Genomic DNA, 12,895 nt, shown 5'->3' with positions numbered 1-12,895 from the left:
CTAGCGCGCACTTAGCGAACCCAACCCCGCGGCAGCCTGAGAAAACCAGGCCAGATCTCACACTGGACTCCAGCCTTGATTTTTAAAGGGCTTTTGCTTGTTGAGCACTATTGTTTGGCTCCTGTGGTTAGAAGTGGGTTGTGTAAACAGGGCAAGGCGGACGCGCACTTCTGAGCCGGGGCAGCTGGGCACGTGCTCCTCTGCCACCTCGTGTCTCCACGTCATCTGGCCCAGCAGCTTCAGAGGGCCCCCCCGCCAGAGTGATCAGTGAGAGGGTGTGGGGAGCCCTGACTGCATGTCCCTCTGGGTCCCCCTCCCCACCCTCCCCTCCGGACAAGCCCACCTCCTCCCTGCCTCCCAGCCTGCCTCCGGGCTTTGCTGGAGCTGGTCGCCCCATCTGGACGCCCTTCCCCACACTTGGCTTGGCGAGCACTTACTCCTCTTCAAAGCCCAATGCCAACAGCATCCCCTCCCGGGAGCCTGCCCAGCTCCTCTCCAGGCAGAGCAGCCACTCTTCCATTTATAGTGATAACATTCTCGATGGTTCTGTAGTGGACTGCTGCTGCTTTCGTGGGTTGTGATTTTCTCTCCTGGGAGAGAGTGAGCATTTGTGTATTGATCTCTGGGCTCCAGAGGCCAGCCTGACAGGAAACAAGGTGCATTGCATGACAGTTTGGGGTATCAGGTGAGGGCAGGTAAATTAAACCCTGAGGTGCTGGAAAGTCAGGACAGGACCCAGCGGAGGCCCAGAGGTGCTCGGAGGAGTGAGAAAGCCTTGCCCTGGGGAGGCTGCAGGAGAAGGGGAATCTGAGTAGACTTAAAAGGCATTTAGGATTTAGATGGGCCAGAAGTGGTAGAATCATTTATGGGTCTGCCAGCTCCAGGCAGTGGGGAGTAGCTGCCCGAGTACTGGGAGGCCTCAGAGTTCTCTGGCACTAACAGTCCAGAAGCCACGTGTGGCCGGACCTATCCTTTGGTGCCGAGCACCCATTCTCTGTCCGTCTTCGGCTGGAGAAGAGGGCTGGGTGGCTCCATAGGTGCGAGGGACCTGCCTGCCACCTTCCCCTTCTGCCCAGGGGCAAGGAACCTAGTCCTGTCCCCTGCCCCTAGCCCTCTGTCTGCTGTCTGTCAGAGCAGGCTTGTCCTGTGGGAGACCCGAAGATCCGGCGGGTTGAGAAATGCCCCTCAGTGACATCAGGTCTCGGGGTCCCCAGGTTGGGGGATGACAACAGCAACTGGGGTGATTCTCTGGATTATTACAGGCCGAAAAGCTCTTTTAGAACAAAAGAAAAGGGACTGGGATTGGGGAGAGCCTGAGTTGCCTTTCTGCCCTTCTGTGTGACTTAGAATGGCCAATGAGCGCCTAAGTTCCCCTCCCCCAGTGATGGAGTGTGGCCTGTGGGCACGCGGATTAGGCATCCGAGGAGCAGGTGCCCACTGCTCCCAAGCACACCTTGCCATTGGCTCCCGAGTATAGCCCTAGCCTTGATCCCTGTGAGTGAGCAGGGGCGGGGGAGGGGAAGGGGTGCAGCCCAGGATGACTTGCCTCCTGGCAGAGAGGATGACGGGGTGGAGAATTTCTCCGATACCTGGCCCTTCTTTAAAAAGAAAAGAGAAAACTATCTTCTAAATGGACTAGAAAATGGCAAGTTCTACTTCCAGTCTTTAAGAAAGTAAGTCCTCTCCTCACTTCACCTTTCAGAAAAGGTAGCATTTGCTCATTGATAATGGAGGAGCAGCTGGCCTTTCAGATTGCTGAGAGCGGTTTTAATTTCTGCAGGGAGCTTTGTTCTCCTGGGCTGCACTGGCCGGCCACTCTGATCCCCTTATTGGGACACCTGTTGAGCAGGTTTTTCCAGCCCCTGTGAGAATTCTTGAGAGGTGCTGCCAACAATTCTCACGCTTCTCGATTTCACGTGGGAGCATCGCTGGTGGGTTTCAGAGTGCCTGGGGGCGGGGGCAGGTGGAGGTCAAAGATTCCTTATCGTATAAATGCTACAAAGGTGGCACTACCATACACCTTCGGCCAAAAGCACGGTGAAGATACATCTCTCCAAACACAGGAGCCACCTTCACACCCCTTGGCCCACCTGGCCTCTAGGATTTGTTCCTCTGTTTAAGTGGATGATGGTTGTGTGAAGGGTCCAACCATTGTCCACTGTGAGGCACATCCTTTATAGGAAGCACTGTGGTATAGTGGGAAGAGGCTGATAATCATTATACCCATTTGACAGACAAGGAAACCAAGGATCAGAGAGATAGTCAGTTGCTCAAGGTCAGATAGCTGACTTAGCCAGGATGTGAAACCAGGTCTTACTGACTGTAAAACCCATGCTGTTTTCGATCCATCAGTCTGGAGCATTTGGAACTCTGCCCGGGGAGCAGCAGTTCGGGTGGGCTTCTCCTCCATGGTGGGCTGTGCTGGAAGGAACCCATGGAAGAGGCAGGATTGGAAGGGGCGCCCTAGCTGGGCCTCGGAGTCAAGGTGGAGCAGGGCGCTGCCGGGTGGCGTCACGCACTCAACATCTCAGCGTAAAATTCTGATTTGTGTTTGGTTGTCATATCCTTCAGTCCCAGGAGTTTCCAAACTCGGAAAACTTAGCAAACCCATTAGAAGAAAAGGTAATGGAAGAACCGATCAGTAGTAAAAAAAAGGAAAAAAGAAAACATGTGGACCACGTAGAAAGTTCAATATTTATAGCACCCGGAACTGTTCGCTCCTCAGATGACCTGGAAGAAGACACCTGTGACCACAAAGTCCTTTCCAGGTATTTTATTAACAACTTCTCACCCCAGATCCTGAGCTGGGAAGCTACTCTCTGAACTCATCCCATTTCTGGTTTCTGATTGGATGGGGGACGCAGGGGTGGGGCTGGACAGCAAGGGAAACAGATTCAGGCAAAGTCCTCATTCTTCACACCTGGGCTCCCCCACTGACCTTCCCCCGCCATCCCGCCCCCAACCAATATCAGACCTGCCCGTAATCGGCAAAACCAGAAGGACTTGAACTTTGCCTTCTCTCCTCGCTCCACGTAGCTTCGGGTGGAAACTGGCAGGGAGCAGAGAGGTGGCTGAACCGTAGGTAGGGGTGGGGTATGAAAAGTAATAGCCTTGGAGACTCTGCCGGCCGTCTCTGGCCCCTGATAACCTCCGGTCAGTCTAGGTAGAGACCAAACTTAGCCGTTTATAAGCATCTTACAGGATCAGAAGGGAGGCACTGGATATGCGTGGAGGGGACCATTTATCACTGTCGCATGGAAGCTGGACTTTAATATGACCGCTTCACCCACGAGTTTGGGTCCAAGGCAGTAAGGGTGGAAACTTGAGGAAACTAACATGACTGTCTCTGTATCAGGCCCATTCACATGCAACACCTCTTTCTCCTGTGGAGCAATAGGGCAGGGCCACTTTGACCTGCAGTAGGCTAGTATCCCCACCAGCTCCATGAAGTAGGTAGGGTGGGAATGATGATCCATTTCACAGATAAGGAAAACTGATCAGAGATGTAAATATTTGACCAAGGTTGCCAGTTAATCAACCAGGAGCCAGGATGACAGCCCAGGCCTCTGGTTGGGTATCTTTTTGCCTTAGCCCCGAGTGAGCCAGCTTTATTGGAAGATCAGAGAAACACATCAGCCTCAAAGATATAGTCAGAAAATTAGCCTCCTCGTGTATGAAAGGAAAAGAGGTGGTCCACCCAAGAGCTAGGCAGTCAGCAGCATTGTGCACAGCAGGAAGCACTGAAAAGGGAGTCCAGGTCCCAGGTCTCAGCGCAGGTCTGACTTTAGCTTGCAGAGGACGTCTGGTGAGTCCCAAGACTTCGGGATACTTAGAAAAAGAGACCCTTTCCTGCCCCCAAATCCTATGATTTTTAAGAATATGTGGTCTGCTTTCTATTTGAAATTCTTTCTCGCTGTTTTCTTTTTTTTTTTCTTTTCTTGTTGACGAGGGCTCAGTGTGTCCCTTTTCACATCATCCTGCTGTTTGTAAACACACTCCACCCCGAGTGGGTCTACTGGATACCATGTCTCATTTCCATCACTAGGTCAGAAATCAGAGCTTGCCTAAATCCACATGTGGCAGCCTCAGGATGGGGGCAGCAAGAAGTTCTTGGTGGCACCAATTCAAAACGTGTCTTTATTTTGCAGGACAAGTCACAGTGACTCCAGCATTTACGTTCGACGACATGCTAATAGGTCTTTGGAACCGGTTAGTATGTGAATTTCTTCTTCTTTCATCCGGCCCCTGCTAATCAATTCCTTTCCATCCTTCTTCCTCCCCAGCCCAGAGCTTTGAAATTACTGACTTGCAACAGCTATGCTTTGGGATAGAAGACAAGCAAATTGAAACCTTGTCAGTAAGCATAGTCCAATCAGATGTCCAGTTTGGGCAATAGGGGATGTAAATAAAGTGATGATTTTAAAGCCCAAAGGCATCTTTGTCATAACAAACGCATCCAAGACCCCACCCCTGCACACTCGTCCAGAAAGATCACGTTCAAAGACAGAGGTGCCACATAAGCAGAGGGTTCGCTTTGTCTTCGCAACCACTTAGCTGTGGATGTGTTGGGACCCAAAGCCCTGGGATCCACAGCTTGCCCTGATTCAGGTTGTTATGGGGGAGGGGAGCCTTCCATCCGCCCGTGGGAACGACGTAGAATACTGTACAGTCATTTTACTTTGGAACTAGATGTTCGCAAGATTGAGAAAATCATGGCATGCTCGACTTCGTACGTTTAAGATCATTTCATTTTCTGTTTCAGAGATTTCATCTTTACTAATTGGGTTGCGGGGTTTTGTTTATGAATCTCACTGTAGGATCATTTTAGCTATGCTCAGTTGAGGGACACAGCAGACCAGGATGACAGAAGAAACCGAATGTTAACCAGGTAGGTGGCGGTAGTCCAAGCTTGGGGGGGCTGAAAAGGATATTTTTTCTTTAAGTTTGCAGCCTACCTTCTGCGGGGGGGGCTATTCTCCAACAGGGCTGTGTTGGATAACAGTATTAATAGTCTGGGCTCATGCAAGAAAATACCCGTTCCGGAAAAAATGAATGGAAATTGAATATGAGTGGGAGGGGAAGGTAGATATGAATTCATGTTGATGGGCAGGGCATGGTTCAGAAAATGACTCGGTTTAAAGACAGGTCTGGGTCATGAGCCTGTGGCTGTATTTAGATGACACAGTGGTATAAGCTGGCCCTCCGAGGCAGAGCCAGGCAGAAGAGGTAGGGATGGGATACTGTGTGTGTTCTAAACGCTGTAGCCCCTGACAACTGTGTTCATTCCGTGTCACCACTGCAGGTACAATACTCAGAAGCTCACTGAGCTGATTTTACAGTTTTATGACATCAGAACAGACATGAAGAGGGAATGCAAACATGCCAGGATGTCTATGAAATTATTTCTTACTGTTGGAGAACTAAGTGACCTAGACTAAGAGTGTCGAATTGCTCTAACACCGCCCGTTTAGAACATAGGCAGAGAAATCTAAAACTCTGACAACTCTGAGATGCCCCTATCTCTGTTAAAGTTATTGAATCACTTAATTTAATTGATTTTTAAAAAAATATTTGCCACGGATTTGAATTGGCTTGGGAGGACTTAGATTATTGGAATGGAAAGAGCTTGTCTGAAAATTGCCCAACACCCAGGAGTGTAATCTTTACAAATCCACCTGTCTGGCTACTAAAAAAAGAGGCAAGATTTGTTTCCCTCCCCTGCCGTAAAATGGAAATATTAATTCACGTTTTCCACCAGGTTTGACATCCTGATAGGAAAATAGTACTTTCAGCTTTTATGAGATAGAGTCTTAGAAAATTGGACCCGCAAGGTTGAGAAGTGCAGTCGTGTTTTCCATGCTTTTGAGCATTTATTACCCTTGCAATAAAAATATGCAGTTTAAAATTTCTCTAAAAACAGTTTTAAGAAGGAGAAAGAAATTCTGTCCGTTGTCTGTTATCTGTGTGGTAATCGCTGAGTTTCCAGACCAGGGCAAAGGTTTAACCCCCTCTTGGCATGGCCTTTCATTGTATCAGGAGATGCTCTAGGGAGGAGGAGGTAGTTTTCGCTTCTCATAATCTCCATCGCCCTGATGACCCTGAGAAGCCCCAAATGACCCTGAGAAGCTTACGCTCTAGGTTCTACAAATGCCTCTGTAGAGGCCCCCAAGCCCAGCTGCAATCAGATTACGGCTTCTGACCCTTTCCTGTCACCACCACAACAGTCCCCTTCTGGGCTTTCTCCACCAGGCAAAACTAAAATGTCACTTTAGCACTACCTTCTGTTAAAATAAGAGAAGAAAGATACATCCGACCAAAATCTGGTAACCTGGTAATTATTTGCAAGGTTATATTCCAAAAACAAAACCAAAAACTTGGTGGTACAAAGGTGTGTCTTTTTGTTGCTGATGGCTGTTTTTAAATGATCTGTCATCAGGGAACCTCCGATTCTTTCTTCAGATTCCTTAGGAAGTCCCCTCTATTCCTAGGGAAGAACGAAGAGCCATCAGCTTCTAACTCTGTGTTAAGGGCACTGCGGTGTAAGGGAAAGCATCCTGGAAGGGTGTAGACCTGGTCCAGGTCCCAGCTGTATCACGAAGTCATTGTATGGCCTTGAGCGAGCCCCCCTCCCACCCCCTCTCCACGCCCGTCTGCAGAATGGGGCTAACAGCTCCTCCCTCTTGGCGCTGTGAAGATGAACTGAGTGCGGTTAAAAGCTCAAAGCATCCCGGGACCCAGCCCTCCGCCAGGGTCTGCACCTCACTGGGAAGCCCTCAGCTCTCCAGTTGGGCAGTGAGGCTGGAGTACAGGGAGGGAGGGGGCTCCACTGGGCTGGGGACCCGCTTGTGACTGCCTTGGTGTGTCTCCTCTCCTGCAGGAAGGCCACCAACTCAGGCGAAGCCAGGCCGCAAGAGATCCACAGCCCACAGAGCGACTCGCTGATGCAGTTCGTCCAGCAGCCAGACGTGATGTACTTTATCCTCTTCCTCTGGCTCCTGGTTTATTGCCTGCTGGTCTTCCCCCAGCTGGACCTCAACGGACTCTGATGTGTGCGTCTGCATAATAAAAAGACAGGATCCTGGCCAGGGGTGGGCAGTCTCCTTACTTCCTTTTATTGCCTGTTCTGGATGGGACACTTCTGCAGATGGTGGAGGACCTCCGAGGAAACTTAGACTCCCTCTCTCCACTTTTCTTTTTCATGTTTCCTTTCTCTCCTGTAAGTCCTAAGCACGCTTTTCTCTTTGGCTATGGACTCAACACTCAGGTGTGTGGCCAGATCCTTGGGTGGGTTTGTTTGTGTGCCTTGCTGTCAGGTATTAAGCTTTGTTACTAATACTCATAACTGGGTCTTAGCTTGCCCCACGCGCTGGTTTTTAAGGTCCCAGATGGACCTGAGTTTCTCGCCTCCCGATGAGAAATAGGATGGATGCCTCAGGGAGACCCCCGCTGGGAAGAAAACTGCCCTACTTTCCTCTGAGAGGGGAGTCTGAGTGAAGGTGCTGGGGGTCTGCGCACCTGTTGTGGTCTGGTGATTGGTCGTTTTCTTTGGGGGGATATCAGAGCAGCACAAAGCTGCCGGGTCCAGCAAAGGGCGTCCATGAACGGCAAAGTTCGAGGAAAGCGAAGGCTAGCTCGTGAGCTGCAGTGCACACTTGTTCACCCTCGTTTTCTTTTTTGTGGGGGGCATGCATTTTAATTTTGCTTTTGCATTGATTGAACTGAGGTAAAGCTGTGATTTTCAAACCTTTCCCACCTATGGAATCCTCCTTTCAAGTGGATTCTCAGGGGCCAGTCTAGTTGATACATGAAAAGCAGAGCTTTGACTGACACAGGGCAAGGCCTGGGATCCCTCTCGCTTTGCCCGGGCAGCTCCCAGCTCCCACTCGTGCCTCCTGAGGCATCTGTGCTGGTACCCAAGGCCCGGCAGGGCACTGTCAAAAAAAAAGCCCCCGAAAGCCCCGAGGAGGAATGCAGAAGTGGCCTGGCTGAGAATGAGCTCTGACTGATGTTAGAGCAGGAAGTGGTCCAGCACGTTCCTGCTTCGAGAGAGCTTTTGTGCACACCTGCCTCACAGTGTGAGTCTCAGCACGGGCATCTTTCGTGGTCAGTTATGATGGGTTTCTTGAAAAGGAAAAGGGTTCCTGGAAAGCACCCTGAGAAGTAACCAGAACGGGCAGGTGGTGAGAGGACAGAGGCATCCACGTGCCCTTCCGTCTTCCTTCTGCCCTGGGCTCCCTCCGCTTCCTGCTTCCTGTCAAGATGCAGGCCATGCGTCCCTGTGTATTACTTCCTCATCCCGTTGTCCTCCCCCTCAGAAAGCGTGTATATGGGTGAGACTTATAAACCCACAGCCTATTAGGTCAGGAGGGGCAGTTAGACGGCATCTCCTCTGCTGAACCCAGAGAGGCAGAGCTGGTTGGCCAAGATCACACAGCCAACCAGGAATGGAGGCCACCTGATGCCCCATCCAGAGCTGTCCCCTCTTTTAGGGAAATTCCACTGGGCCCGTGAATGTCCTGAAAAAAAATAATAATAAAATGAATAGATAAGAATGTCCTCATTTAAACAAAACCAAAATTTTTAGGTCAACCACCCACCTTTGTTTTTTCTTGTGTTCTTCCCATGAGGAAGTTTTGTTCGCTTTCAGGCTCATTGCCTGTTCCTTCTAGAATGCCCTCGACAGCTCTAACAGCTTGTCAGCTGACACACCAGCTTTGCTGTTACTCCAGGAATCACGCTTCTCTCTCAGCAAGGCAGGGATTTGCTTATTTCAAGCAGGGGATCTCAAGTTTACAGAATTCCAGCATGGCCAAAAGAATTGACGTAGCGCATTTGAGTCGATGACAGCCAAAGCCTGGCCTCTAACCCACTCTGGCTATAAGCTGCTTTCTCTCCACGAACGAATCTAAGCCTTCCCAGCTGAAAGCTGTTGGGAGTTTGGAGCGATTCCATCTCGAAGGCCTAGTGTCCCATGGAAAATGAGCTAATTAGCGAGCTCCCTGGCATCACTGCAAGCTGAAAGGTACAGATAATAAAGATTATGTGTGTGATACTTTATAACCCTGGACACCAGACAGCCCTCACCTAAATTAGATGCTTGAAAAGCCAGGGAGGAGCTGACCCGGACGTTAATCATTTCACTTTACGGGTCTAGACCTTGTTCAGAGAAGCCTCTGCGGGTTTCTCCTCTCACCCATTACAAAGTGTGATGTTGTTTAAAACCATCTACTGGCAAGATGCCTGAAAGTCATTTGGTTCAGGGTGGCAGCAAACTGATTTTTTTTAAAAGAAAAAACAAATCTCACTTGATTACAGGCGTGTGTAAAAGAAGTCAGATATAGAAGGTGGGTGAGAAGCCTGAAGGACAAACCACTCCATGGCTTCCATTTAAGAATTTTTAATTCTTATCTAAGTAATACATGTTCATAGTTTAAAAAGAAACAAATACTGTAAGACTTAATGAAAACTAGCAACCCCTGTGGGTTGCTCTCTAGAAGTAACACTTTCACCTCTTTTAGCTGCTTCTTCTAATGTTTACCTTTGCATTTCTACATAACATGCTTATACTTCTTTTATTTTTAAAATTAATCTAGAAACATCTACTGGCTTGCTACCGTGGTAGAGAAGGATCTTGCTCTTACCCGTACCGTGCTTTGTTTTTCCAGTATAGTTAGATGTGTTATTTGGTACCTCTCTCTTCATTGTGGGCATATGAGGACTGTTTACCCGTGAGCCAAGTAGTGTGCTATATAGCTACACGTCCTTCCTCGTCAAATTTCTTCTCCCTCCTTGATGATGATTGATGATGATTTTGGTGTGGCGCATTCCTTAGTAACTTTCTTAGAAAAGAACATGCGAAGTAAATATTATTGTAAATATTTTGAGATTTTGCATAACTTAAAATATCCTTATTCTGCCCTTATCCAGGTGTAGCTGGATATAGAATTGTGGGTGGGAAATAATACCACCCATCGTGGTTGTTGAGATTCCTGATGCCATTCTGATTCCCAGGCCTTTAGCTGCGACTTGGGTTTCTCCACCCTCCCAGGAAACATTGAAGATCCCTTCATTCTTAGTGTTCTGAACTGTCCTGATGGTGTTGTACCCTTGATGGTGTACCTCGTGCTGGGTTCTCATGAGAAACTTCTTAAATTTTCTTGTAATTGTTCACATTCTTTCTTTCTGTACCACCTGTTGTTCCAATGTTGGACCTCCCAGGCTAGACCTTTAATATTTTTTTATCTTTTCTATTTCTCGTCTCTTAATTTATTTTTTTGATCTGCTTTCAAAGGTAGTTGTTTAGCTTTATCTTCTCAATATACCTGATGAATGTTTTATTAATTTTTAATTTCCAAAACGTTTTATAGTGTCCTGTTCTTGTTTCATGGGTGCAGAACTTATTTCTCTGTGGATGTTCATGATAATGGGGTTTGGGGGAAGTTCTTTTCTGCACTCTGTTTTGCCTTTATTTCTTCTAAGTTCTCTTTCTCTTAGTCGCACTCTGTCTTTCACATTACAAGTTTTCTTCGGATATCTAGTGATCCTGTGGATCGGTTCGTGTGTAAGAATGATACATCGCAAAATGGATAGGAAGTTCTGTGTGTCAACTGGTGGATTTTTCTGTAGGGTCACCAGGTGGGCACCTGGACTCTTCACGGGAGGACCACACATATCAATATTTGCAGGTCTTTTCTCACTGTGTTTCTTTAGAGGTGTTTCCACTTCTCTCCTGCCTGAGATAAAGGGACATACGCAGAGCTGCTACTAGCCTATGCAGGGCCCTCATGCAGTTTCAAAAAGGGCATTCCCTCTGAGTGGATGGATGACTTAGATATAGGTGCCCCTCTGAGCAGAAGCCACCCGTGGGCACTTGGCCACACTGGCAGAAGCCATCTTTGCCTCTTTCTCCAGGGAAAGGCCTGAGGAGCAGAGTAAGGGCTAGATGTTAACTCGCAATTGCCCCCTTAGCCAGGCACCTTTGTGCCGTGCACGGACTGGAGGGCTGTACCCAGAGATGCCGGCACACACCTGAGCGCCCGCATCCTGCTTCTGAGCAGGCATCTCATCACAGTCAGTGTGTACACTCACTGAATTGCTCCCGCCTCGCTGTGCCTGGTGTCCCTGGGTTAGAGCCCCTCCGCTTCCCCCCCCCCCCCCCCCGAGGAGTAGGCTGCTGGCGCTGCTGGGTCCTGGTGCCTCCCCTCTGCACAGGCAGTGCGTGGTGTTGGGATTCCTCGGCCCTGCTCCCGTCTCCCTCAGTTCTGCCCCTGCCATACATGGGTCGGCATCTCGCGCCTGCTGTCATCTCCTCTTCATCCCTTTGTCTTTATGATTCCATCCCTTCCATTCCTTGGTTCTTATTTCCCTGGGGTTTCACCAGGGAAGACACCCTCTTGAATCGCAGGTCCCACGTTTGCTCTCTCCCTGCTTGTTAGGTGGCTCGCTGCTCTGTGGGCGCGCTTGTGAACGTGCCCTGAGTCCTGCTGAGGCATGGTCTGTGAGTGCCTTCATATAACGCTGGGCCAAGTGAGGAGAGGCGAGAGGGCACCTGGAGCTCCCCTGGATGCCCCGGTACAGATAGGACTCTCCTTCCTTCCCTCCTTTCCACCTCCTACCCCGACGAAACTATCTTAGAGCTCCGTTCCCCGCCAGACTCCCGCTTCTTGGAGTTACGCACTTTCTAGGTTTTCTTTGCCACCGTCCCTTCACTGGGAAACAGGTAGTCCGCACTGGTGTCGGCCAGCGAGCAAACTGGCTGCTCCCTCTGTTGGATGGCTGTTTGGAACTTTGTGAGCAATTCCTCCCGGTCAAGCCCGGCCTCTGTAGGGAGTGGGGCTCCCACCAGGACTGGGAACCAGGGAGTACCCCACTCCGTGCCCCCTAGAAGCCACCCTGGGCACAGGCTGCTTCTCCCTTTCTGGGGTTCAGCTCTCTCTTCCCGTCCCCATGCAGTGCGAGCCTGCTCTTTGTGAGGGTCGAACTCGTAGAAGGCAGAAGATTTGGAGCCTGCCTGCCTGGGTAGTCGATCTTCATAGATTATAGGTCATTTCATAGCCTTAGGGATCACATAAGGGTCTAGTGCTTCATTTAAGAAATGAGAAAACTGACGCTCAGGAAGGAGAGATGACTAGTCACACTGCTAGTTAGTGCCCTCGGGAGGGACGTCCGGACGCCAAGTTCCCTACAGAACTCCAGCCTCCAGCCGCTGCAGCTCAGATGCACCTCCCTCGTCACCAAGGACTCAGGACATCACAGAGCTGATCTCTCAAACACAAGCCCGAGCAAACAAGGAAAGAAGGTATCTCTGAATCTCAGAATTCATGGTGGCTTCTTTGTTAAGAACTGTTCTCTTTCCGCGGTCGTGTCATTGGAGAGCACTCCTGTGACACACTCTTTCATGCAAGCTCGGATTTTCTTAACTCTCCAGCAGACCCACTGCTGTTTGGAGCCACGACCTTTCTTTCCTTTGGCTTGGAGACCTTCCCAGCCATTTCTGTTCACGTCCTCAAGTCCCCGAGGTGGTCTATGTGGGAGTTTCAAATCAACGTGGTTCCTCAGAACCTTCCCAGTGATATTCTGGCCAGGAAACAAGAGCCCACGAAACCCTCCGGGTCCGCGTGTGTTATTTCTCTTGCCCTGACATTGCATCATCTCTGCTGAAACCGCCTTTGGGGAGAGACTGAACGTCTTGGGGCTGCAGCTGCTGGCTGGAGTCCCCACTGAACAGCAGGCTCTTCCTCCGGCCCGTCCAGCTGCTCCTGGGATGAAGGCCTTGGCCTGGGCTGAGCAGCTGAAGCCTGAGAGCTGGCGTGAGTGATAACTCGCTTATTTGCTGGAAATAGCTGCGGAGTTTGCCTTAACGGTTAGCCAGTGTCAGGGAGCCAGGAAATGAGAC

General features: G+C 49.8%; 1 protein-coding gene across 1 annotated transcript in view; it reads left to right on the top strand.

Annotated features, from left to right (window-relative positions):
- CLMN (calmin) overlaps positions 1 to 11,118 on the top strand; it is a 111,649-nt gene extending 100,531 nt beyond the window's left edge. The window contains exons 10-13 of the mRNA XM_029237631.1: positions 2,572 to 2,768; positions 4,149 to 4,209; positions 4,818 to 4,888; positions 6,878 to 11,118. Of these exons, the coding sequence (XP_029093464.1) occupies positions 2,572 to 2,768; positions 4,149 to 4,209; positions 4,818 to 4,888; positions 6,878 to 7,046 (498 nt within the window). The 3' untranslated portion in view covers positions 7,047 to 11,118. The remainder of the gene's footprint in view (positions 1 to 2,571; positions 2,769 to 4,148; positions 4,210 to 4,817; positions 4,889 to 6,877) is intronic.
- The last annotated feature ends 1,777 nt before the right edge of the window (positions 11,119 to 12,895 follow it).

This window comes from Monodon monoceros, unplaced genomic scaffold, assembly GCF_005190385.1.
Source record: "Monodon monoceros isolate NGI ecotype Baffin Bay Population unplaced genomic scaffold, NGI_Narwhal_1 Super_Scaffold_21, whole genome shotgun sequence".
NCBI classification, from domain to species: domain Eukaryota; kingdom Metazoa; phylum Chordata; class Mammalia; order Artiodactyla; family Monodontidae; genus Monodon; species Monodon monoceros.
This window is presented reverse-complemented; position numbering and strand designations above follow the sequence as displayed.